Source organism: Equus asinus, chromosome 2 (genome assembly GCF_041296235.1).
Source record: "Equus asinus isolate D_3611 breed Donkey chromosome 2, EquAss-T2T_v2, whole genome shotgun sequence".
NCBI lineage: Eukaryota > Metazoa > Chordata > Mammalia > Perissodactyla > Equidae > Equus > Equus asinus.
The window spans coordinates 77,834,890-77,861,210 of NC_091791.1; the positions used below are offsets into that span (position 1 = coordinate 77,834,890).

A 26,321-nucleotide genomic window follows, 5' to 3' on the forward strand; every position below is an offset into this window, starting at 1 on the left:
TCCTCACTTCCACAAGAATGTGGCTTCATGAGGGCAAGCAGGTGTGCCCAGTGCACAGCAGGTACTCACTATCTGTGAAATACCTTCAGGTGCTCCCCATGGCCAAGCCAGCCTGCCAGGCCTGTCAAGCCTTTCCGAAGAGCACACTTGGCAAATCCATATAGCAGTCAGAGTAAGGTATACATCTACATCATTATTATCCCTGGGAATCTATCCTTTTCTGAAGCTACAGGCAACTCAGCAAAAGTACGAGAGATGAACTGAAGTGACAATATTACTTTAACATTTACCAGTCAAGAAAATGTTCAACAAAGACATGCATGTCCCTCAGATGATAACACTTGCCACGACAGTCTGTGGCAGCACCCTCCTACCTGACACGATTGTTACGGGCCCTCTGATCTCTGTCAACTTCTGCCTGGTAAAATTCCGAATAAGGCACTGAATCAAAGTGCTCTTTCCAACTTTTGGAGGCCCCATCACCACCACCACTATTGGTGGGGGCTCTAGTGGAGTTCGATCAACCACTGGAATGTGATGCTTTTTTGTCTTCAAATCCTGAGTCCTATTTGTAAAAAAAAAAAAAAATTAAATTCACTTCTAAAATATAAAAAGCCTCATCCTTATAAGTAAAGATTTTTAAAGAGAGCAAAACAGACAATATATGGAGACCACTGACTTGTTAACTCCTGGCCCCAGGTATTTGGATTAAAGTGGACTACACTTCAGTACATATATTAACAGATTGACTTCAACAGTACAGACTAGTGAAAACTATACACATTTTACACCTGATTGTTTTATTAGTTGACTGTACCAGTTTAAAAAGAAAACAAAACAAAAAAGGCCAACATGGAGGCTCATAATGAATAAGAACAGAGGCTTTGGAGTTAAATTTGGCCGTCCTACTAGGAGAATTCAATTCAATAATGTTTAAAGCACACTGCCTGGCATATAATAAAGACTCACTAAATAAAGCTATTTAACACTACATATTACAATTATATGAAACATATCCAGAAAAAAACACAAGCACACCTATTACAATAGAAATTATTTAAAGTTTATGAACAAACAAATTCTCTAAAGAAAAACTCTTGGGGTCAGCCCCGTGGTGCAGTGGTTAAGTTCACACACTCCGTTTTGGTGGCCTGGGTTTGGATCCCAGGCACAGACCTACAGCCTGCTCGCTAAGCCACAACATGGTGGTGTCCCACATACAAAGTAGAAGAAGACTGGCAGAGATGTTAGCTCAGGGACAATCTTCCTCACCAAAAAAAAAGCTCTCAACCTTTTCTCTTGGGCCGAAAATGCCAAACAGTGTGCAGATGCTGACAGCAAGGTGGCTTCCACAGGAAAGACTTCTCTCCTCTTATTAAAAGAAATATGGCACCATCCCCATGTCCTTCAGACCTGGAATAGACTCATGAATCCAATGTCATCTGGAAAGGCTCCTACTCTCTAAAAAGAATAAATGGAAGAACCACTAGACTCCAGCTAAACATACCTGTGAAAGGATCGAGCCATCCGCACAGCAGACTGCACTGCAAAAGCTTTGGGGTTTCTCTTCCGCGCATCTTCCTCGTCTCCAAGTTGGAGATCCTGCAGGTGCCGTTTCCTTTTCTTCTCAGCTTTGGGCCCACTGTTTTTCTTTCTGTGTTTCTTCTGGTCCTTAGTCTCCATAGTGGCTTTTTACCAATTCTCAAGTAACTCTAACCCACCTAGAATTGGGTGAAGATAGGGGAAACATTTTACAATCCAGATAATACCCAGGAAAAACAGTAAAATTCATTTACTTCTTTATGAAAAGATATGTATTTGTTCACCCAAGAGGCATAGAAACTGCTTAATATTATCCCCAATTTCACTTCTCTCTGTTATGAGATAAATTAAATTAGTTACCTCTGCTTAGGTTACTCTTTATTCATTGTAAGTGTCTACACCAGCACTGTCCATTTCTGTAATGATGGAAATATTCTATATCTATACTTTTCAACCACTAGCCACATGTGGCTACTGAGAACTTAAAATGTATCTAGTGAAAATGAGAAATTGAATTTTTAATTTTATTTATTTCATTCAATTCTAAATTGAAATAGCCAAGTATGACCAGTGGTTACCATACCAGATAGCTGAGGCCTAAATATCAAGTGGACTAAAGAAGTGGTTTCCAAACCTAAACTGTTTTTAAGATATTTTATTTTAAAAAATTAAAGCACTTTAATAACCCTCCAACATGACAGCAGTATTACTTTTAGTGTTTGTTGACTCTGTAAAACTTTTAAATTACAATAATCGTCTATTTACATTAAAAGTGAGTATCTATGTGTGCGAAATATGATTCTGGATGATGCCGGGAGACTACATGGATTTGCAGAAACCCTTACAATAATTTCTGAGAGTTCCAGGAATTCACGACCCACAAACTGGGAACCATTGGATTAGTGAGTTTTTTAGGAAATAAGGCTGCACACAATCCAAGCGCTTGGTTAAAAACAAGGGGGAGGAGGGGCCACTTCATTCAATTACGGTACTGAATTGATTTCAGCTCAATAAACATTTGTGTCTGCCTATGACGTGCCAGGAGATGGCTACAGCTATGATGTGGCCAATGAAGAACATCCAAATGTCTTCCGTGTGTATTAAGGCCCACATCAAAAGGCTACACTGTAGGAGGTCAGTCAGCGATTTCCCACGGCCACACACCAGCGGCATAGAAAGTCCATATACACCAGCATAATGTCAAGAAACACTGGCTGGGAGCTAGGAGAGCTGGGCTCTAGGAACGCTTACAAACTAAACAGCTGTGTGATTTCAGAGATATTATTTTTCTTCTCTACTATATTTGGTTCCGAACTTGTACGGATGACTTTCTCCCAGCGAGGGGGCGGGGAGGGGGGCGCCGGGGAAGCGGGACAATTTGGAGTCAACACATCGGACTCAGGTCTACGTCACTTGCTAGATTACGCCGCCATCAAACGACCCCTCATCTCTCCCCGCCACCTCCCCTCCCCGTCTGGGCTGTCTGCACCGATTCATTCAGCCACTCCCCCCAAAAACCTCGGAGCACTTCTCCGGCAGGTACGAAATACGCCTGTCCAGCGCATGAGGCGCTCCTCGGGACTGTCCGGGAGGATCGAGGGAAGACCTTACCACGCGCGAGACTCGAGATCCTCCCAGAGCCTCAGTCCCGGGGACCCCACTACCACCACCTCCCCCCAGCCAGCGGCCGTTACCGGGTTCACACTTGCTACTCCGGCTCAGGCCCGCATGGACAGCGCCGGAAACGGAAATGCACTGTGCGCGCGGCCTCTACACGCCGGCGGGGAACAAATAGACAGAAGAAAGAGACCGGCGGACTTTCAGGGAAAAGCCGGAAGGCAGGCTTGTGATTGGCTAAGGGCGGGCGCAGACGGAGTCTGCGCTGTGCGCTCCACCTGGAGCCACGCCCCGCCACGCTCCACCCCGCCCCAGGACGGCTGGCGCCCCTGGGCCAGTGGCCGTTTGGAGAACAGTGCGTGAGCTAGTCACGCCTGAGTCCTCCCGGAGGCCGCGGCGACAGCGCGGTGTGGAACCCGTTCTTTGGTGCGGGACAAAAGCCGGAAGTAACATATTTAGCTCTGGTCACCGGGGAGTCACCGCGCCTGTCCCCTCCGAAAGCCTCAGGCATCACGTTCCCCAACTGCCTAAAGGAATATCTCCTGGTTGGGAGTCGCTCTGGCTCGTCCACTTGCTCATCTTTAAAGATGACAGAGCTGGAGACTTCTCAGGCTTCCTTAGTGCTATAATTCCCTCTTTTCCCAGGACCAACAGACTCTGAGGACAGGGACAAACTCTGACCCTGCATGAAATTCCTGGGAGACGGGCTTTCCCTGGGGAAACGCAGCCTCTTGCAGTTTTCTTCCAGCGCAGGTTTGCCTTCCCAGGGCTCTGCCCATTCCCACCTGAGGGACACTTTGGAGTTCATCTAACCCCCATCTCAGGTGAGCTGGGATGCTCTTTGCCTACAAAGCTAGGTGCATTTTCAGAGTTTGTATCTCCCTCTTGTCTTGGAGGTTTTCTTTTCAATATGATCCCACCAGTGGTCCCGAGGCAGTTCTTCTACCCCACAAAACTAGGCTTACTCTGTAACTGAGACTCCCTGTGGTTCATGCCTTTTCACACGGGGCTTGTTCTCTCCCTCGGCATCCACCGTGCACTCCGCTGTGCTAGGGAGGCTACCGCACAGGGCACACACTTCCCTCATCTGTGAAGACCTTACAATTTTGTAACTCTCTCCAACACGACCCCTCTTACTTCTTGGAGATCTTGGTGTACAGGTATGTAATCCTTCTAACATCCTCTGGGTTCCACGAATCCCACTCTTGCCTTCTGCCTTACATCAGCCTCTCATTCCTCCTGTGATCATACTGATCATACCCTAGACCTTGTCAGTTCCAAGGCTTGCAACCCCTGAAGCATCCCACTCTGACCACCACCTCCTGTCTTTCCAGGTTACTCCCGCTAATGCTCTGACACCAAAACTCCCGTAACCCTACCAGTGCCCCAATCCAGATGTTACTGCCTTCCTCTCTGATGGCTTCTCTCTCCCTATTAAGCTAGCTTAAACTCCATAGTCAATGATATCATCAGTCTCTTGCATACTTCCTCAGCTCCCTCACCTCCCTGTCACTTCATCATATCTGCTTGGTAAAATGAGAGCCCTAGATAAACCCAATTTTCCATCTACTCCATGCTACTGCAATGCAACTAAACATGGCTGGAGGAAAACCCAAAACCACGCTGACCGCCCTCACTTTAATAATTCCAGCTTTGCCTGGTCTATGCCACTCTTCTGCATGAGTATTTCATACCTCCTCCTCTCTCTTCAGTCCTTCCCACCAACCCCCTTCCTTGCGTCCTCCTTCACTAGGAAAATGGAAGTGGAGACTCCCACCACCACAGACTTTCACCACCACATCCACCCATGTCCCCCTCTGCTGCCTGCCTATTACTGTAGATGAACCACCACTGTGTCCACCTAGAGGAAGCCTGCACTTCAGTGCAGGATCCCATCATCTCCATGGCACCACTCCAGCCAGTCTATTCTCTCCCCAACATTTCAGTTTTTACCTGACTATTCCTATCATCATGCAACATTCAGTTTCTGTCATCTTCAAAACAAACTCCTCTTGACTCCATTTTCTATACCAGATACTACACCTTTTCTCTGCGCCCCTTTGTAGCAAAATTTCACAAAACAATTGTCAATATGTTCTCTGTTCCTCTCCTCCTATTCTCTCTTAATTCACTTGGCTCCCAGAACATCATCTGCAGCCCTGGCTGCTCCTCCTCTATGGCGTTTGCTGGTTTTTCCACTCCTGCCTGACCCGTTTAAGTTGGAGAGAGCCCAGAGTGCTCAGCCTTTGGTCTTATCTTCTGTGTTGATACTTATTCCCTGGGTGATCTCATTTTGTCTTGTGGTTTTATGTGCCATCTGTATCAGTTCTCAATTTATTGTATCTCTGCTACAAATTCATACTAATTTCTTACTGTGCAAGAATGGAGTTGGGCCCTTTAAATATTTTTCCTTTGACTGACTTGTTAAGTTTGGTCAGTACATGTCAATATAGAGATTTTGCAGGATTCAAGCAGTCTTTCCTACAGGTTCTGCTCCATTCCGTGGCCAGGCTTCTGCAGGTGGGTGACTTCTCCAGGGCCATCTCCTTCAGTACGTGGTGGCCAGCAGCTCCCCACTCCCTTTCCCCCATGACCTCCCGGAAGTTTTGTCATTGAGTTACTCTCCTGAGACACATCCGCTTCCCCCAGCACTTAGAAAGGGATTTCCAACAAGTTCCAGTGGGCAGCCTTACAGGGACTCCCCTGACACGAGTGGGCCATGGCCATACTACTCCAGTGAGCTCTAGATCTCACTGGTGGGGGTGAGGGGGCCGTTCCTGGGCCTTCCATCTCTGCCATAGGGTAGTGGCTGCTCCTCAGATCTGCTATTCTTATATTCTTTAGGGGTCTCTTCTTACTAGCCCATGCCTCATTGCTGCAATACCCTGTTGTAGCTAATAATTCTTAATATAAACTTTTCCTGTTCAAATTACTGTGTGGTTTCTCCTTCCTGATTGGGCCCTGACCAGTACACCATCATTTGCCAACAACTCCCAAATTTACATCATGACTCAGACCTCTCTCTTGAACTTTGGCTGCCTCCCTGACATATCCGTTTGGATGTTTAATAGACATCTCAAACATAACGTGCCCAAATGAAACTCATGATCTTCCTTCTCAAACCAGCTGCCGAGTTTTTATTTCAGTTAATGACAGTTCCATCCATAAAGCTGATTAGGCCAACCACCTTGGACACATCCTTGTCTCCTCTTTTTATGTCCTCCATATCCAACCTGTCAGAAAATTCCTGTTGACAGTACCTTTAAAATATAACCAGAGTCCAACCACCTATTACCATCTCCAGTACTACCACTCTGGGCCGAGCCCCATCTTATCACACAGATTCCTGCAAAACCTCTTGATTCGTCTTCCTGCTTCCATCCTTGCCCTTGGACAGCCACTTCACAATGCAGCAGCCAGAGTGACCCTGTTAAAACATAAAGCACCACTGGGAATTTAAATTGGTATAAACAGTCTGGAAAATGGTTCGGCATCCTTATTATTACTGAGCATAAACCTACCCTATAAGCCAGTGACAGAAATATATACTGAAAGACATATACAAGAATGTTCATAGCATTGTCCAAATTTGGAAAACCCCAAAAATCCATCAACAAAAGCATTAATAAACTGTAGTATATTCATACACTGGAGTAGTATGTAATAATGAAAATAAACTACCATGAGCAACAACTTAGATTATGTTTAGCAAAAGAAGCCAGATACAAAGGAGAACATGTATGATTCCATTTATATAAAGTTTGAAACTAGGCAAAATTAACATATGGCAATAGAAGTCAAGAAAACTGTTACTTTACAGAGGAGGGGATGTATGACTGGGAGGGGCCGTGGGTGCAGCTTCTGGAGGGCTAGTGATGCTGTTTCCTCATCTGGTGCTAGTCAGTGGGTGTGCTTCCTTTGTAAATATTTACTGAGCTGTACATTTGTGCTCTGTGTACTTTCTGAATGTATATCCTATTTTAATTTTTAGGTTTATAAAACAAAAAAACATGTAAGATCAAGTCATTCCTCTACTCAAAACCCTTCGATGGCATCCATTTCATTTCAGGAAAAAGTCAAAGTCCTTACAATAACATCTCAGCTCTGCTTGTCTTGGTTCATCTTCTCAGACTTCATCTCCTATTACACTCTCCTTTGCTCACTAGCCTTCGGTGCCACTGGCCTCCTTGCTCTTCTGGGAAGATGCAGGCGTGCTCCTGCCTTTGAGTCTTTGCATTGGTTCCTCTTCCTCCAGATATTCATGTAGCCAATTCCTTCACCTTCTTTAAACTTTTGCTCAACTCTCCCCTTTCTACAAGGCCTTTCCTGACTCCCCACCTTCACCTCAGCTCTCCCAGTGCTCTTATCCTGCCCTATTTTTGATAGCATTTATCATGTTGAAACATGCACACATGTAATTAACTGTCTCTCCCTGCGGAGGGCAGGGAATTTGGTCTGTTTTATTCAGTGGTGTATCACAAGTGACTAGAACAGTCCCTGGCATATAGTAAGTGCTCAGTTCCCACTTGTTGAATAATGAATGGATCTGAAAATGAAAATGTGTTAGGCAGCTTCTGACCTGGCCCCAATGATCCCTACCCCCTGGTTTCACACCCTTGAATTCACCCTTGTGTGTGAGCTGGACTTACTGACTTGCTTCTAATAAATGGAATCCACAAAAGTGGTTGGATGTCACTCACGTGGTTAGGTTATAAACGACTGTGACTTCTGTCTTGTGGGTATACTCTCTATTGCTATCTCAGATCACACATTTTGATGAAGCAAGCTGCCCTGTTGGGAGCCCCAAGTGGCAGGGAACTGAGGACAGCCTCTGAGGGTTCCTCTCAGCGAGGGACTGAGGCCCTCAGGCTAACAGACCTGACTAGCACAGACCTGAATCCTGCCAACAGCCACATGAGCGGGCCTGGAAAATGATCTTTCCCAAGTCAATCTCTGAGATGACTAAAGCCGAGGTTGCTGTCTGTGAAAGACCCTAGGCCAGAGTCACCTTGCTAAGCTGTGCCCAGATCCTGACCCACAGAAACTGTGAGATCAAAGTGTTGTTGTAAGCCACTAAGTTTTCGGGCAATTTGTTGCTCACCAATAGATGACATAGAGGAAAAGAAAACATGAAACTGTTAAACAATATTCATAGAAGGAAGAAGCAGAGAAAAAATATGCATGCTTATCAAGTACCTACATTTTGACAGGCACTTCCAGATGCTTTTAATGTATTTTCTCAAAAATGGCTATAAATGGTGTATTAGTCAGAGTTCTTGAGAGAAACAGAATAAATAGGGTGTGTGTGGAGAGAGAGATTTTAAGGAATTGGCTCACGTGTTGTGGGGGCTGGCAAGTCTGAAATCTGTAGGGCAGGATACCAGGCCGGAGACACAGAGAAGAGTCAAGGTTGCAACTTGAAGTCTCTGGGAGAATTCCTTCCTCTTCAGCAGATTTCAGTCTTTTCTCTTAAGGCCTTCAACTGATTGGATGGATTGGATGAGGCCCACCCACATTACGAGGGTAATCTGCTTTCCTCAAAAAGTCTACTGATTTAAATGTTAATCTCATCTAAGACAAAAAAGACCTTCACAACAACAGTTATTTGGGTACTGTGACCTAGCCAAGTTGACACATAAAATTAACGGACACAAATAGCAAAGTTATCAGATTTCAGATAAGAGAGAAAACATCATCGTGGGCTAGAGTTCTCAGGCCATTCTTCTGATGATTCATCAAAAATGGGTTAGAATAGTTGAGGAGGATTAGGAAGGGGTCTATATGTAAGAAGAGACACTTGAGTAAGACTTGGAAGCATTTAGGATAAGGAGAAGTAACATTTTTGTCCATCAGGTACTTATTTCTTTTCATTATCAAACAATGCAATGCTACTGGCCTCCAGTATAAAAAATAATGCACAGATCACATATAAAGAATAAAACAAACACAGGTGTACACATTACCCAACCTAAGGAAAAGAATATAAGCAATGACTTTAAAGCTCACTGTGTGCCCCTCCTCCATAAGATCCCGAAAAAAGTAACCACTATTTATAACTTTGTATTTATCATTACCCAGATGTTCATTATAGTTTTATTGCTATGTATACTTCCATAAATAATATGTTAAGTTTTAAATATTTTGGACTAATACATAGTTTTTTATTATGTGATTATAACATAATAAATTTATTCATTCTTCTGTCTATGAACATTTGAGTTGCTTCCAGTTTTTGTTTTTCTTTTACAAACAATGTCTCCTGTTACATATATGAAGTTGCCAGATCTTAGGATATATATATCTTTAGCTTGTAGAATACTGCCAAACCATTTTCAAAAATGAGTCAGTCATGACAACAAGATACCACTAAATACATATTACAATGGCTAACCATTTTTTAAAAAATCAACAAGACCAAATGCCGATGAGGCTGTGGAGCAACAGGAGTGTTCATTCCTTGCTGGTGGGAATGCAAAATGGTACAGCCACTTTGGAAGATAGTTTGGCAATTTCTTACAAAGCTAAATATACTCTTACCATACAATGTGGCAATCATGCTCCTAGTTATTTAGCCAACTGATTTGAAGCTTACATCCACACAAAAAACTGCATGCAAATGTTTACAGCAGCTTATTCACAATTGCCCAAAAGTGAAGCAACCAAGATGTCCTTCAACAGGTGAACGGAGAATAAACTGTGGTACATTCAGATATTGCACTATTATTTGGTGTTAAAAATGAAGGAGACACTGATTCATACAACAACATGGACAAGTTTCAAATGTGTTTTGCTAAGTGAAAGGAGCCAGCCCCAAAAGTTTCATTCATATGACATTCTAAAACATGCAAAACTATAGGAATGGAAAACAGATAGCAGTTGCCAGGGATTGGACAGAAGGAATGTTTAACTACAGAAGGGACACACAGGAATTTTTAAGGAGATAAAACTATAAATTTCCCTCCAAGCACTACCTTAGCTGCATTCCACAAGTTTTGATACATTGCATTTGTATTATCCTTCAGTTAGAAATATTTCTAAATTCCCTTGTGACTCTTCTTTGACCCTGGGTTACTTAGAAGTGTGCTTTAATGTTTTCAAACATTTGGGCTTTGTTTTGTTTTGTTTTGTTTCGTTTTACTGATTTCTATTAAAATTCCATTGTAATTAAACATAATCTATGAGTTCAGTCTTTCAAAATTCATGGATTGTTGTTTTATGGCGAAGCACATGGTCTATCTTGGTGAACATACTGTCTGCTGTTGTTGGGTGCACTGTCCATAAAAGTAATTTAGGTCAAGGTAATTGATAGTGTTTTCCAGACCTTCTATGTTTTTACTTATTTTCTGTCTGGTTGTGCTTTCCAGACCTTCTATGTTTTTACTTATTTTCTGTCTAGTTGTGCTATCAACTGTTGAGATAGAGAAGTATTAAAACTTCCAACTCCAATTATAGATTTTTCAGTTTCCCCCTTCTGTTGAATTTTTCTTCACGTTTTGAAGCTTTATTATTAGGCATATATACATTTATTGTGGTGATGCCTTCCTGAAGAACTGACACTTTCATGTTTCTGTAGATTATTTAAATGTTTTTCAGTATTCTAGCTTGATTTCTTTATAATGTTTTTTAAGCATATCACTTTGTATAGTTTTCTTAGTGGTTGTTCTGTGCATTATAGTGAACATACATAACTTATCACAGTCCACTGCTATTGATGTTTTACAACACTTTAAGTGAACTGTAGAAAGATCACTTCCATTTAGGTTCCTTTGCCCTCCTTATTAAATATAATTACCTTAAGTATTTCCTCTACATACATCGAGCACTACATCAGATGATGTCATAATTTTTGCTTCAGCTGTCAAGTAGGATTTAAGAAATTCCTGAGAATTAGGATAGTCTATTATATTTACCCCTATTGCTAGCCATTCAGGCATTCTTTTCCTTTGTGCATGCCAAACCTTGTTATAATTTACCTTCTGTTTAAAGAACTTTCTTTAGCCATTCTTAAGGGCAGGCTTGCTAGCAACATATTTTCTTAGTTTTTCTTTGTCTGAGAATGTCTTTATATGTCCTCATTCTTAAAGGCAATTTTTGCCAGTTGAGATTCTTTTCTTTCAAAAATGGAAAAATTTTGTGCCACTTCCTTCGGACCTTCATGGTTTCTAATGAGAAATCCAGTGTCATTGTCACTTCTTTCTCACTGCTTTCAAGATTTTTTGTCTTTAGTTTTCAGAAGTTTGACTATGTGTCTTAGAGTGGCTTTCTTTGTATTTATCCTCTTTGGTGTTTGCTAAGCTTCTTTAATCTGTAGGTTTGACTTTTGTCAAATTTGCTAAGTTTTAAACTATTATTTCTTCAAATACTTTTTCAGGACTACCTCTTCCTACTCTCTTCTGGGACTCCAATGGCACAAATGTTAGATCTTCTGTTATAGTCCCATAGGCCCCTGAGGCTCTGTTCATTTTTTTTTTCAGCCTATTTTCTCTCTGTTCTTCACACTCGGTAATTTCTATTTTTCTATCTTCAAGTTCGCCAATTCATTCCTCTGTCACCTCCGTTTTATTCTTGGGCATATCAATGGAGTATTTTTAAATAATTAATAATTCATACACCCACTCCATCTCCCCCCAATTGCCCCTATTATTAATATCTTCCATTACAATATATTTGTTACATTTAATAAGCCAATATTGATATATTAACTATGGTCCACAATTTACATTAATATTCACCTCTTGTGTTGGATTTTGGACTTTGAAAAATGCATAATGACATGATCTTTACAGTTTCATAGAAAATAATTTCACCATCCTAAAAATTCCCTGTGCTTCATTCACTCTTCCCTCTCCCTAAACTGCTGGCAATCAGTGATCTTTTACTTTCGCTATAGTTTTGCCTTTTCTGGAATGTCATATAGTTGGAATCATATAGTATGTAGCCTTTTCAGATTGGCTTCTTTTACCTAGTAAAAATGCATTCAAGGTTCCTCTGTCTTTTCATGTCTTAATAGCTCATTTCTTTTTATCACTGAATAATACTCCATTGTATGGATCTACCAGAGTTTATCAATCACCTATTGAAGGACATCTTGGTTGCTTCAGCTTTTGGTAATTATGGATAAAACTGATACAAACATTCACGTGCAGGTTTTTGTGTGGACATAAGCTTTCAACTCAGTTGGATACAAGACTAGGAATGCAACTAGTGGATCATGTGGTAAGAGTATGTTTAGTTTTGTAAAAAACTGCCAAACTGTCTTTCAAAGTGGTTGTACCATTTTGCATTCCCATCAACAATGAATGAGTGTTCCTTTGCAGTGTATCCTCACAAGCATCTGGCATTATCTGTTTATTGGATTTTATCTATTCTAATAGGTATGTAGTGGTATCTTATTGTTTTAATTTGCAATTCCCTAGTGATATCTAATATTTAGCATGTTTTCATATAACTACATGCCATCTGCATATCTTCTTTGGTGAGATGGCTGTTCAGATCTTATGCCACTTTTTAAACCATGTTGTTTGTTTTCTTATTACTAAGTTTTAAGAGGTCTTTGAATATTTTGGATACAAGTCCTTTATTAGGTATGTTTTGCAAATATTTTTTCACATCTGTGGCTTCTATCTTCATTTTCTTAGTTTTTTTTGGCAAAGCAGAAGTTTTCAGTTTTAATAAAGTACATCTTTTTTTCCATCATGGATTATACTTTTGGTGTTGTATCTGAAAACTCATTGTCAAACCCAAGGTCACCTAGATTTTATCCTATATTATCTTCTAGATGTTTTATGGTTTTTCACTTTACATTTAGGTCTATGATTCACTTTGAGTTAATTTTTGTGAAGCATGTAATATCTATGTCTGGATTTTTTTTGCATTTGAATGTCCACTTGTTTCAGCACCATTTGTTGAACAGACTACCTTTGCTCCATTGAATTGCCTTTGCTCCTTGGTCAAAGATCAGCTGGCTATATTCATGTGGGTCTATTTCTGGGCTCTTTATTCTGAATCACTGGTCAACTTCTCTATTCTTTCACCAGTGCTATGCTTTCTTGATTACTGTAGCTGTATATAAGTATTAAAGAGGGGTAGGTCATTCCTCTGTGTTCTTTAGCATTCTGTTGGCTATTCTAGGTCTTTCGCCTTTTCATATAAACTTAGAATCAGTTTGTAAATATCCACAAAATAACTTGCTAGGATTTTGATTGGGATAGAATTGAATTTGTACATCAAGATGAGGAGTATTAATATCTCAACAATACTGAGTCTTGCTATCCTTCAACACAGAGTATCTATCAATTTATTTAGATCTTCTTTGACTTCTTTAATGAGAGTTTTGAAGTTTTCCTCACACAGATCCTGTACATATTTTGTTAGATGTATGCCTAAATATTTCATTTTTGATTTACTAATGTAAATGGTATCCTGTTTTTACTTTCAAATTCCAAGAATTCATTGCTGGTATAGAGGAAAGCAATGGCCTTTTGTATATTAACTTTATATGTTGCAACCTTGCTATAGTCAGGGATTTCCCTGTTGTTGTTGATTCTTTAGGATTTTCTACATAAATAATCATATCATTTGTGAACAAAGACAGTTTTATCCATTCCTTCCTAATCCATATACCTTTTATTTCTTTTCCTTGTCCTATTGCATTTGCTAAGATTTCCAGTCTGGTTTGAATAAGAGTGTTCAGGGTGATATCTTTGCCTTGTTCCAGATCTTAGAGGAAAAGCATCTAGTTTCTCACCATTAATAATGATGTTTGCTATAGGTTTTTTGGTAGAGTTCTTTTTTAAGTTGAGGGAGATCCCCTCTATTCCTAGTTTGCTGAGAGTTCAACATTAATAGATGTTGCATTTATCAAAGGCTTTTTCTACATTTATTGATATGATTATATGATTTTTCTTCCCTGTTGATATGATGGGTTACATTAATTGGTTTTCAAATGTTGAGCCAGCCTTGCATATCTGGAATAAATCCCACTTATCATGGTGTATAATTCTTTATATACAATGTTGGATTCAATTTGCTAATATTTTTTTGAGGACTTTGCATCTGTGTTTATGAGATCTGTGTTTATGGTCTGTAGTTTTCCTTTCTTGTAATGATTTTATCTGGTTTTGGTATTAGCGTAATGCTGATCTCAGAGAATTAAGTAGGGAATGTTCCTTCTGCTTCTATTTTCCATAAAGGATTGTAGAGAATTTATATCATTTCTTCTTTAAATGTTTATTAGAATTCATCAGTGAAACCATCTGGGTCTGGTGCTTTGTCTTTTGGAAGATTATTAATTATTGATTCAACTTCTTTAACAGAAGTTGAAGTCTGTTCGGATTGTCTACCTCTTACCTCTGTCTAGTCTTATTCGGATTGTCTACCTCTCCTTATGTGAGTCTTGGTAGTGCTTTACTTTCCTAGGGCCGCTATAAAAAATTAGCACAAACTAGGTGGCTTAAAACAACAGGAATTTCTTCTCTCACAGTCTTGGAGGCTAGGACGCTGAAGCAAAGGTATTCATAGGGCCATGCTCTCTCTCAAGACTCTAGAGAATAATCCTTCCCTGTCTCTTCTAGCTTCTGAGGGTTGCTGGCAATCCTTGGCATTCCTTGAACTGTTGACTCTAATCTCTGCCTTTTTTCACATGGCCTTCCTCCCTATTTTTGTGTCTGTTTTCTGTTTTCATAAGGACACCAGTCATTGGATTAAGACCCAACCTAATACATTATTAACACACTTTTATTTAACTAATTACATCTATTTCCGGATAAGATCCTATTTCCAAATAAGGTCACATTCTGGGGTTCTGGTGGACATTAATTTTCAGGGGACACTATTCAACCCAGTACAGGTAGTTTGTGTCTTTCAAGGAATTGGTCTATCTGATCTAAGTTATCAAATTCATGAATACACAGTTGTTTAAAATATTCCTCTTATCTTTTTAGTATCCATGGAATCAGCAGTGATGGCTCTTCTTTTATTCCTGATACTAGTAATTTGTATTTTCTCTCTTTTTTTGTTAGCCCAGGTAGAGCTTTATCAATTTTATTGAATTTTTTAAGAACAAGCTTTTGATTTCATTGATTTTCTCTGTTTTCCTGTTTTTAACTTCACCGATTTCTGCTTTAACTTTTATTATTTATTTTCCTTGGCTTACATTGGGTTTAATATGCTCTTTTTTCTTGTTCCTAAGGTGGAGCTTAGATTATTGACTTTGATGTTCTTCTCTAATATATACATTCAATGCTATAAGTTTCCCTAAAAGTTCTGTTTTTGCTATATCCCATAAATTTAGATAAGTTGCATTTTCATTTTTACTTAGTTTGAAATGTTGGGGGGGGGGTAAGATGGGCCCTGAGCTAACATCCATTGCCAATCTTCCTCTTTTTGCTTGAAGAACATTGTCCCTGAGCTAACATCTGTGCCAATCTTCCTCTATTTTCTATGTGGGATGCCGCCAGTGAGGCTTGACAAGCACTGTGTAGGTCCAAGCCTGGGATCTGAACCCACAAACCTTGGGCTGCCGAAGCAGAGCACAAGAACTTAACCTACACCACCGGCCCGTGAAATATTTTTTAATTTCTCTTGAGACTACTACTTCTTTGCCCCATGTGTTGTTTAGAAGTGTGTTACTAATCTCCAAATATTTTGAGATTTTCTAGCTGTCTTTCTGCTATTGATTTCTAATTTAATTCCATTGTGGTCTGAGAGCATACCTTGTAAAATGTCTATTCTTTTAAATTTGTTAAGGTGTATTTTATTGCCAGAATGTGGTCTATCTTGGTGAATGTTCCCTGTGAGCTTGAAAAGAATGTGTAATCTGCTGTTGTTAGATGAAGTATTTTATAAATGGCAATTACAGTTGAGTGATAGTGCTGTTCAGTTCAACTATATCCTTACTGATTTTCTGCCTGCTAGATCTGTCAATTAATGAAAGATCAGTGTTGAAGTTTCCAACTATACTAATGGAATCACCTATTTCTCCTTGCAATTCTGTCAGTTATTGCCTCATGTAATTTTATACTCTGTTGCTAGGTGAACACACATTAAGGATTGTTATGACTTCTTGGAGAATTGATCCCACTGTCATTATGTAATGCTCTTCTTTATCCCTGATAATTCTCCTTGTTCTGAAATTTGCTTTGTCTGAAATTAATACAGATACTGTAGCATTCTTTTGCTTCATCTTAGCATGGTATACGTTTCTTCACCCCTTTCCCTTTTTTTTGTTAAAATACACAAAACATAGAATTTATCACTTTAAGTATACAGTTAAGTAGCATGAAGTACATCCACACTGTTGTGCAACGATCACCTCTATCCATTTCCAGAATTTTTCATCATCCCAAACTGCAACGCTGTGCCCATTAAACAATAACTCCCGTTCCCCTCTCCACCCAGCCCCTGGGAACAACTAGTCTACTTTCTGTCTCTTCAAAGTTGACTCTTCTGGGTACCTCATATAAGTGGAATTATACAATATTTCCCTTTTCCATCTGGCTTATTTTACTTAGTATAATGTTTTCAAGGTCCATCCATGTTATAGCATGTATCAGAATTTAATTCCTTTTTAAGTCTATATGTTACATTGTCATTAATATGTTTTATTTATCCATTCATTCATCAATAGTAACAAAAGAAAACATAGATAAATTGGACTTAATCAAAATAAAGAACTTTTCTGCATAAAATCACACTATCAAGAAAGTGAAAAAACCTACAGAGTGGAAGAAATATTCACTTATCATATACCTGATAGGGGGTTACTATCTAGAATATATAATGAACCCCTACAACTCAACAACAACAAAACCCAAACAACCAATTCAAATATGGGCAAAAACCTGAATAGACATTGTTCCAAAGTAGATATACAAATGGCCAATAAGCATGTAAGAAGATGCTCAACATCTTTAGTCATTAGGGAAATTAAAGTCAAACCCATAATGACATATCACTTCACATGTACTTAAGTGATATAATTTTTAAAAATGGAAAAGAACAAGTGTTGACAAGGATTTGAAGAAATTGGAACCCTTGTGCACTGCTGGTGAGAATGTAAAATGGTGCAGATGCTGTGGAAAAGAGTATGGAGGTTCCTCAAAAAATTAAACATAGACCTACCATATGATACTGCAATTCTGTTTCTGGATATATACCCAGAAGAATTGAAAACAGGGACTCAAACAGATACTCGTACACCAATGTTAATAGCGGCATTATTCACAATAGCCAAAAGGTAGAAACAATCAATGTGTCCATCAGCAGATAAGTGGATAAACAAAGTGTGATTTATACATACAAGTAATATTATTCATCTTTAAAAATGAATGAAATTTTGAACTTTTGCTACAACATGGATACACCTTGAAAACTTTAAGCTAAGTGAAATAGGCCAGGTACAGAAAGACAAATATTGTGTGACTTCACTTACAGCAGGTACCTAAATAGGCAAATTTATAGAGACAGAGTTGAAAGAGGTCCGTCAGGGCTGGGTGGACAAGACTGGGGAGTTACTGTTTAAGGGGCACAGAGTTTATGCTGGGGATGATTTAAAAATTTGGGTATAGATAATGGTGGTTACAGAATATTGTGAATGTATTTAATGGCACTGAACTCTACACTTACAAATGGTTAAAATGATAAATATTATGTTATTTTTATTTTACCATCATAAAAAAATTAGTATGCCCAAATCAGATGAAAAAGTGGTTGTACCTTACTATTTTCCCATCCACACTGTATGAAAGATTTATTTTCACCAGTAGTTGCAATGGCCAGTTTAATTTTTAAATTTTAGACCTTCTGATAGGTGTGTGATAGTATCTCATTGTGGTTTTAATTTACATTTCTCTAATTACTAATGATCTTAAAAGATTTTGACATGTGTTTATTTCCTATATATGTATATCTTCTTTGGTCAGGTTTCTGTCCCATTCTTTAGTTGATTTTTTTATTGAGTTTATTTATTTAGTTATGTATTTTTATTGAGTTGTTGGGGGTATCTTTATCATTGAGTTTTAAAAAAGTGTTATTTTCATTTTATTTTAAATTATAATACAGTAAAATTAACTTTTTCATATGGTTTATGAATTTCAAAACATGTACAGATTCATATAGCCACCACCACTGTCAGGAAACAAAATAATGCCCACCAAGATCTCTCATGATATCCCTCCATAGTCACATTTCACCACACAGGACACTTTGCAAACACTGATGTGCTCTTTTTCGTTCTAGTTTTGTCTTATTGAGAATGTCATATAAATGGAATCATACAATATGTCGCCTTCTGCAACTGGCCTTTTTTCAGCTTTATTGAGATATAATTGACAGATAGCACATGTAAGTTGAAGGTATACAATATGATGATTTGATACACACATATATTGCAAAATGATTACAAAAAGTTATTTAACACCTCCATCCTATCACATAATTACCTTTTCTTCATATGTGGCGATAACATTTAAGACCTACTTTCTTAACAACTTTCAAGTATATAATATAGTACTGTTATAGTCACCATAGTGTATATTAGATCCCCAGAACTTATTCATCTTATAACTGGAGGTTTGTACCCTTTGACTGACATCTACCCATTTCTCCCACCCCTCAGATCCTTGCAACCACCATTCCACTCTCTATTTCTATGAATTCATCTTTTTTAGATTCCACATATAATGAAAAAATACAGCATTGATCTTTCCCTGTCTGACTCATTTCACTTAGCATAATGCTCTCAAAGTTCAGCCATGTTGTCACAAAAAGCAGGCTTTCCTTCTTTTTTATGGCTTAATAATATTCCTGTGTGTGCATGTGCGTGTGCGTGTGTGTGTATGTAACCACATCTTCTTTATCTATTCATCTGTCGATGGACACTTGGGTTGTTTCCATGTGTTTGCTGTTGTGAATAATGCTGCAATGAACATGGGGTGCAGATATCTCTCTGAGATAGTGATTTCATTTCCTTCAGAAATATACCCAGCAGTGGGATTGCTGGATCGTATGGTAGTTCTATTTTTAATATTTTGGGGAGCATCCATAATGTTTTCCATAGTGGCTGTACCAACTTACGTTCCCACCAAGAGCGCACAAGGGTTCCCTTTTCTCCACAGCCTCATCAACACATCTCTTTTTGATGATAGCCTTTCTAACAGCTGTGAGGTGATATCTCATTGTGGTTTTGATTTGCATTTCCCTGATGATTAGTGATGTTGAGCATCTTTTTATGTACCTGTTGGCCATTTGTATGTCTTCTTTGGAAAAATGTCTATTCAGGTCCTCTACTCATTTTTTAATTGGATTGGGGGTTTTTGCTATTGAGTTGCATGAATTCCTTATATATTTTGGATATTAACTCCTTATCAGATAGATGGTTTGTAAATATTTTCTCCCATTCTGTACATTGCCTTTTCATTTTGCTGATTGTTTCTTCTGCTCTGCAGAAGCTTTTAGTTTAATATACTCTCTTGTTATTTTTGCTGCTTGCGCTTTTGGTGTCATATCCAAAAAATTATTGCCAAGACCAAGGTCAAGGAGATTTTTCCTTTTTTGTGTGTGTGTGAGGAAGATTGGCCCTGAGCTAAAATCTGTTGCCAATCTTCCTCATTTTACTTAAGGAAGATTGTTGCTGAGCTAACATCTGTGCCAATCTTCCTCTATCTTACGTGGGATGCCACCACAGTGTGACTTGACAAGTGTTTCTAGGTCTGCACCCGGTATCCAGACCTGTAAACCGTGGGCCACTGAAGCAGGGCATGTGAACTTAACCACTACACCACTGGGCCAGCCCCTTTCCCTGTAGGAGTAAGTCTTGAATCCATTTGGGGTTAATTTTTGTGAGTGGTGTAAGATAGTCCAATTTCAATCTTTTGCGTGTAAATATTGTTTTCCGAACACCATTTAATAAAGAAATTATCCTTTCCCCATTGAGTATTCTTGGCTCCCTTGTCAAGTATTAGTTGATTGTATATACATGGGTTTATTCAGTGCTCTTGGTTCTGTTCCACTGGGCTATGTGTCTGTTTTTATGTCAGTACTATACCGTTTTGAATACTACAGCTTTGTAATAAAGTTTGAAATCAAGAAGTGTGATGCCTTCAGCTTTGTTCTTCTTTCTCAGGACTGCTTTGGCTATTTAGGGACTTTTCTGGTTCCGCACAAATTTTAGGATTTTTTTTTCTATTTCTGTGAAAAATGCCATTGGAATTTTGGTAGAGATTGCACTGAATCTATAAATGGCTTTGGGTAGTATGGACATTTTAACAATATTTATTCTTCCAATCAAAGAACATGGGATATCTTTCCACTTGTTTGTGTCTCCTTCACTTCCTTTCTTCAAAGTCTTATACTTTTCATTGTACAGATTTTTCAGTTCTTTGGTTAAATTTATCCCTAAGTATTTTATTGTTTTTGATGCTATTGTGAATGGGATAGTTTTATTTCTTTTTCACCTATTTCTTTGTTGGTGTATAGAAATGCAATGATTTCTGTATGTTGATTTTATATCCTACAACTTTACTGCATTTGTTGATTCCAATAGTTCCAATAGTTTTTTGGTTGAGTCCTTATGATTTTCTCTATATAATATCATATCACCTGCAAATAATATTACTTCTTCCTTTCCATTTTGGATGCCTTTTACTTCTTTATCTTGCCTGATTCCTCTAGCTAGGACTTCCAGTGTTATGTTGAATAAGAGTAGTAATGGTGACTACTATTATCTTGTTCCTGATCCTAGAGGAAAATCTTTCAAACTTTCACTGTTGGGTATGATGTTAGCTGTGGGCTTGTCAAATATGGCCTTTATTATGTTGAAGTATGTTCTTTCCATACCCAATTTGTTGAGAGTTTTTATTATGAAAGGATGTTGTATTTTGTCAAATGCTTTTTCTGCATCTATTGAGAAAATCATGTTTTACCCTTTCATTCTATTAATGTGGTGTATTATGCTTATTGATTCATTTATGTTGAACCATCCTTGCATCCCAGGAATAAATCCCACTTGATCATGGTATATGATCTTTTCAATGTGCTTTTAAACCTGGTTTTCTAATAATTTGTTGAGAATTGTTGCATCTATATTCATCAGGGATATTGGTTTACAGTTTGCTTTCCTTTTGTCTTATAAGACAATTTTTAAATTATTTTTATTTTTAAGATAAGCATCCACATTGACAATCTAGAAACAGTCCTTGCTGACACTTTGGATATATACGAATAAAATGGTTAAAAGTGATTCCCCAATTTTCAGTGAAAAACTAGGAAAAAAGAACATGTTCACGCTGCAGCTGAATTTCTCTGTCCTCTTTTTCAAAAAATCTTATTTTGCTACCAAGCCACTCCCCAAACCATGAAAAAAAGACAATTTTTCAAAAAGCCAACAAAACCTAGAAACAAGGATCTAGATATCAAGCCAAAAGTACCCCTCCTAGCAGGACTGTTGCAAAAAAAGGGTAGGAAGCCAAATTTCCATAGCTCATTAGAAAAGACCTTTAAAAAGAAAGAATTCAGAAAGTTAGGACTGGAACTACAGTGGGGTGGAGTTCAAAAAAGGGATAATTAAAGAAAGTTCAGCTTGTGCAGTTTGGAAATATATTAGGCTTTCTCCTGTTCCAGCAAAGGCAATATAAATATGAGCTGGTGGAGTTAATATTAAAACTGTTCTTACCAGCGGAGGGTAGCGTGAGAGTAAAGGGAGAGAATGCAGAACCAAAGGAAGCAAAGTCAAGTCATTCTGAAGCTAGGCTCTACTGCCCAGGAAAGTTGAATAGGGCTGAATTCCCCTGAGCCAGCACTGTTAAACCCCAGAGTTGGCTCAAAACCAGTGGACTATATACCACTAATAAATATCAGGTGACCCACAGTGTTTGTGGTATTAAAAAATATTTTTAAATTTATCTATAAATTTCTGTTCTGAAAAGCAGTAGATCAACATGACACTGGGCCATCCAATCAGTTATAGAGTAAAGGGCTTCCTCCAAAGAAAACTTAGCAGAAACTTAGGTTGGAAGGAATGTAACATGGAGGAAATGAGATCAAGCTCTTGGTACAATTTTAATAAGGCTTCTACCCGCCTCAGTTGTAAGGAGTAGCACTGAGGGGGCTCCCATAGAATCTCTAAGAGGGATGCTCCTCAGAGATAAAAAGGTCCATAAGTTTAACCCTTGACTCCTCTCCTCATCTAAAGCTTGGGGAAGAAAATAAATACTTAATTTTTAATTAGTCAGAGCTTCGGGCACACTATAGAATTTAATATTCTCTAGTTTTAATTTTCTGAAGCTTTGGCTTATACTTTTCTCAATTATGTTATATTGAAAAATGTATGAATGTGCCTTAATCAGTACTACCACACGAAAACATAAACCTTGTTCTTCCAAATCTCCTTACATAGGAAGAGTGACTGAACAGTACCCTAAATATCCTGCAAAGTTACTTTGTGTACTTGACAAAAGATTAGGGCAAACCATTCCACTTCCATATCTTGAGTAGTAAGAGTCAACTAGTCTTCAATCTCATCTTCCAAAATATCTCCATTACCATCCACAGCATGGAACAACCGGTTAAAATACAGCAAAGCAGGATCATTGAAACATTCATAAGGGCTTGCTCTGGAGAGAGAACTCATGCAAATCCAGCAGAAATACTGCATACAGTCAGTACATGTCATCTTGTTACATCCATCTAATTTATCTATGGTAGTCCCACAACACGCAAAGTTGAGGGAGGTGTGGATTTGGCACTTTGAGAATTGGGGGTGCCTGTGCACCAATCGAGGGATCCTCAGGTAAGATTTTTCCCAGTGATTTGTGAGCAGGCCTCCTACTGGGGTCTAGAATGCTGTCAGCAGGAACTGCATCCCTTTAATGCCCTCTGATATTCTTACTTGCCTCTTTCCTGATCTCCTCCCTCTCCCTAGCCATGGAGCTGTTGATTTAACACTCTGGGTGACGCAGGAGAGAGACCAGGTTCTTTAGCAGCATCCCACACAGCTATGGAAGCTGGGCACTCACTCACTACTGTCCCTTTTATTCTGCAGGAGGGATCCTCAGCCTCCTTTCTCTAAGCTGTGCTGCCTCGGAGAAAGGAACGATGCAGACAAAGTTCCTCTTACCCACGCCAATGTGTCCAAACTTGTTTTTTGCTCCAATGGGGTGCTTGAAATTCTCCTCTAGAAACCTGGGCTTCTACAAAGGCTCTTTCATCCATGGGTGTCTATCCAAGTCAGCATTTTCCAGGTGCTCCTGGACCAGGGCCAAGAGGTGCTGGAGTTGGATCACAGGCTCTAGTCAGTTCCATAACCCATATGGGGTCTGTCTGCTTATCAACAGATGCACAGATGGGCAAGACTCCTTCCAGGTTGCTTGCTGTATAATGCTGGATCCCACAGCTCCATAGAGGCACTTTTGTTCACTGACAGACGTCAAATTTTAGATATTCAAAGAGTGAAGAAAACAAGGGATGTCTTAGGCCACCATGATGCTGACATCACACTCCTGCATCTTTTTCTTTACTTCTAATTTTGAGACAATTTTGAACCTTCAGGAAAGTTGTAAGTATGGTACAAAAAACTCATATATATATTTCACTCAGATACCAAATTCGAGTTTCACCAATTGTTCTAATAATGCCTTTTAGGAAAAGGATCCATCTAGGGTCATGTGCTTTATTCAGGTGTCAGATCTCTCTAGTCTCCCTCAACTTGAGACAGTTCCTCAATTTCCTGGACTTTGATTACCTTGGCATTTTGAGGATTATAATACAGCCACTTTGTAGATTGTACCTCAATTTTGCTTTGCCTGATGTTTCCTCATGAGTGGACCGTCATTATCCATTGGCTGAACTGTCACTGAAATGACGTTGAGTTTTCATACTGCATCCTCTCAGGTGTACATGATGTTAATTACAGGTGGCACATGATGCTGCTTAAACCGTTAGTGATAGTGTTACCTTTGATCACTTAATTAAGGTGGTGTCTGCCATGTTATCATATTACAGCCCCGTTTTGGGAAACCCTTTGGCAGTTTCTTATAAAGTTGAACATATATTTGTCATACGATCGAATACCACCACTCCTAGGTATTTACACAAGGTAATGAAAACCTATGTTCACAAAAATATTTCTATATAAACGTTCACAGGAGCTTTATTTGTAACAGACAAAAGTTGAAAACAAACCAAATGACCTTCAACAGGTGAATGGATAAATTGTGGCACATCCATAGAATGGAATACTACTCAGAAATAAAAAGCAATGAACTACTGATGCATGCAATAACATAGATGAATCTCAAAACTACTATGTAGTCATCAAAGATTACATAATCTATCCATTTATATGATATTGTAGAAAAAGAAAAATTATAGGGAGAGAAAACAGAGCAGTGGTTGCCAGAGCTTGAGCATGGTGATAGTTACATGATTGCATACATTTGTCAAAACCTATTAAACAGTCCACTTGTAAAAGAGTGAATTTTATTTTATGTAAAATTATACCTCAGTAACCCTTATTTCAATAAAAATACTATTGGGGTCAAGTCAAAAGAACACAGGAGTCAATTTGAAAGGACTCCAGGGACCAAAGACCGGACCATTTAGGCACAGAAGAATAGACTGCAACTGATTGAAAACCTGCAAATATGTAAAAATCCATGAGTCCAAATGATGCAAAGAGAGAGAGGGAGCAGAAGATGAAAAGAACTTCATTGGTCAACATTAGAAATATCCAGAAAATCAACTCATTAATCAGAATTAAAAATGGAGAATTTTTCTTGAAGAATTCCAACCAATACATATGGAAATGATAAAATTAGAAAAACATGTTTTGACCATCACGAAACAGTGTTTCACACAATTATCCATGATGATAAAATCATTAGAAGAAAGTTGACAGGGAATATTATAACAAAACCATCAAGCTGTCACCACCTAAACCCAGTGATCAATCTAGTGTCACTATAAGTGAGAGTGCCACAGATTAGGTCTCTCATATTATGACAACCAAGTACACAGCACCATCTATCAAATTTTTGTTGTTAGTGCTGTGGTGTTGATTCCAACTCCTAGTGACCTTCTATACAGCAGGGCAGAATCCTGCCTGGTCTTTTTGCATCATCCTTTCCTCTTCTAGAGCTATATCAATCAATGCTCTGCTATTCAGAGAGTTTTCATGGCCAATTTTTTTGGAAGTGGGTGACCAGGTCCTCCTTCTTAGTCTGCCTTAGTCTGGAAGGTCTGCAGAAACCTATCCAACATGGGTGACCCTGCTGGCATTTGAAGTACCAGTGGCATAGCTTTCAGCATCACAGCAACACATAGCCACCACAGTATGACAACCAACAGAGGGGTGGTGTGGTTCCCTGACTGGGAAACAAACCCAGACCATGGCAGTGAGAACACTGAATCTTAACCACTAGACCACCATGCTGGCTCATCTAGCAAGTATTCCTGGCTAAAAAAGTTGAACCTGAATCTAGTTCTAACTTCCCATTTACAGGAAATACAAGGGATTTGAGAATAATTTCAAATGCCACCACCAGGAAGCAATCAGCCAAATAAACAATGAAGGAATATATTACAGGACAGCTAACTTGGTTTTTTCAAGTCACAGGCATAAAAAATAGGGGTGGGAGACAGAACTCAATATGAAATGATTTTACAGACCTAACAACCAAATGCAGTGAGTGGACTGTGTTTGAACCCTGATCTGAACACACCAACTGTAGAAAGATATTTTTGGCAACAATCAGGAAAACTTTTTCTTTTTTAATCTATCTCCCCTCAAGGACCCCCCCATGTTTTTTTTCCCCAAAGATTGGCACCTGAGCTAACATCTGTTCCCAATCTTTTTGTTCTCCTCCTTCTTCTCCCCAAAGGCCCCCAGTGCCTAGCTGTATATTCTAGTTGCAGGTCCTTCTGGTTGTGCTATGTGTGACGCCACCTCAGCATGGCTTGATGAGTGCTGCTATGTCCGCTCCCAGGATCCAAACCGGAGAAACTCTGGGCTGCCAAGGTGGAGCACATGAACTTAACCACTTGGCCACAGGGGCGGCTCCAAATCGATTAGACAGTAAATAACATGGAAGAATTATTAATATTGTTGGGTTTGCTAACAGTACTGTGGAGAATGTCTATTTTTTATGGACTTAACACTGAAGTATGTA

General features: G+C 39.0%; 2 protein-coding genes across 5 annotated transcripts in view; both read right to left on the reverse strand.

The window, feature by feature from the left end:
* BMS1 (BMS1 ribosome biogenesis factor) overlaps positions 1-3,369 on the reverse strand; it is a 38,941-nt gene extending 35,572 nt beyond the window's left edge. For 2 of the 4 annotated variants that reach the window (XM_070491929.1, XM_044758159.2), the window contains exons 1-3: positions 3,237-3,369; positions 1,508-1,721; positions 375-565 (exon numbers count right to left, since the gene is read on the reverse strand). In XM_070491929.1, the coding sequence (XP_070348030.1) occupies positions 375-565; positions 1,508-1,683 (367 nt within the window). In that variant the 5' untranslated portion in view covers positions 1,684-1,721; positions 3,237-3,369. Of the gene's footprint in view, positions 1-374; positions 566-1,507; positions 1,722-3,153 lie in introns of all 4 variants that reach the window. The other 2 variants (XM_070491935.1, XM_044758163.2) reach the window with 1 other exon arrangement.
* Positions 3,370-6,265: 2,896 nt separating this feature from the next.
* ZNF37A (zinc finger protein 37A) overlaps positions 6,266-26,321 on the reverse strand; it is a 41,162-nt gene continuing 21,106 nt past the window's right edge. The window contains exon 5 of the mRNA XM_070491950.1: positions 6,266-6,586. Coding sequence (XP_070348051.1) covers positions 6,396-6,586 — 191 coding nt within the window. The 3' untranslated portion in view covers positions 6,266-6,395. The remainder of the gene's footprint in view (positions 6,587-26,321) is intronic.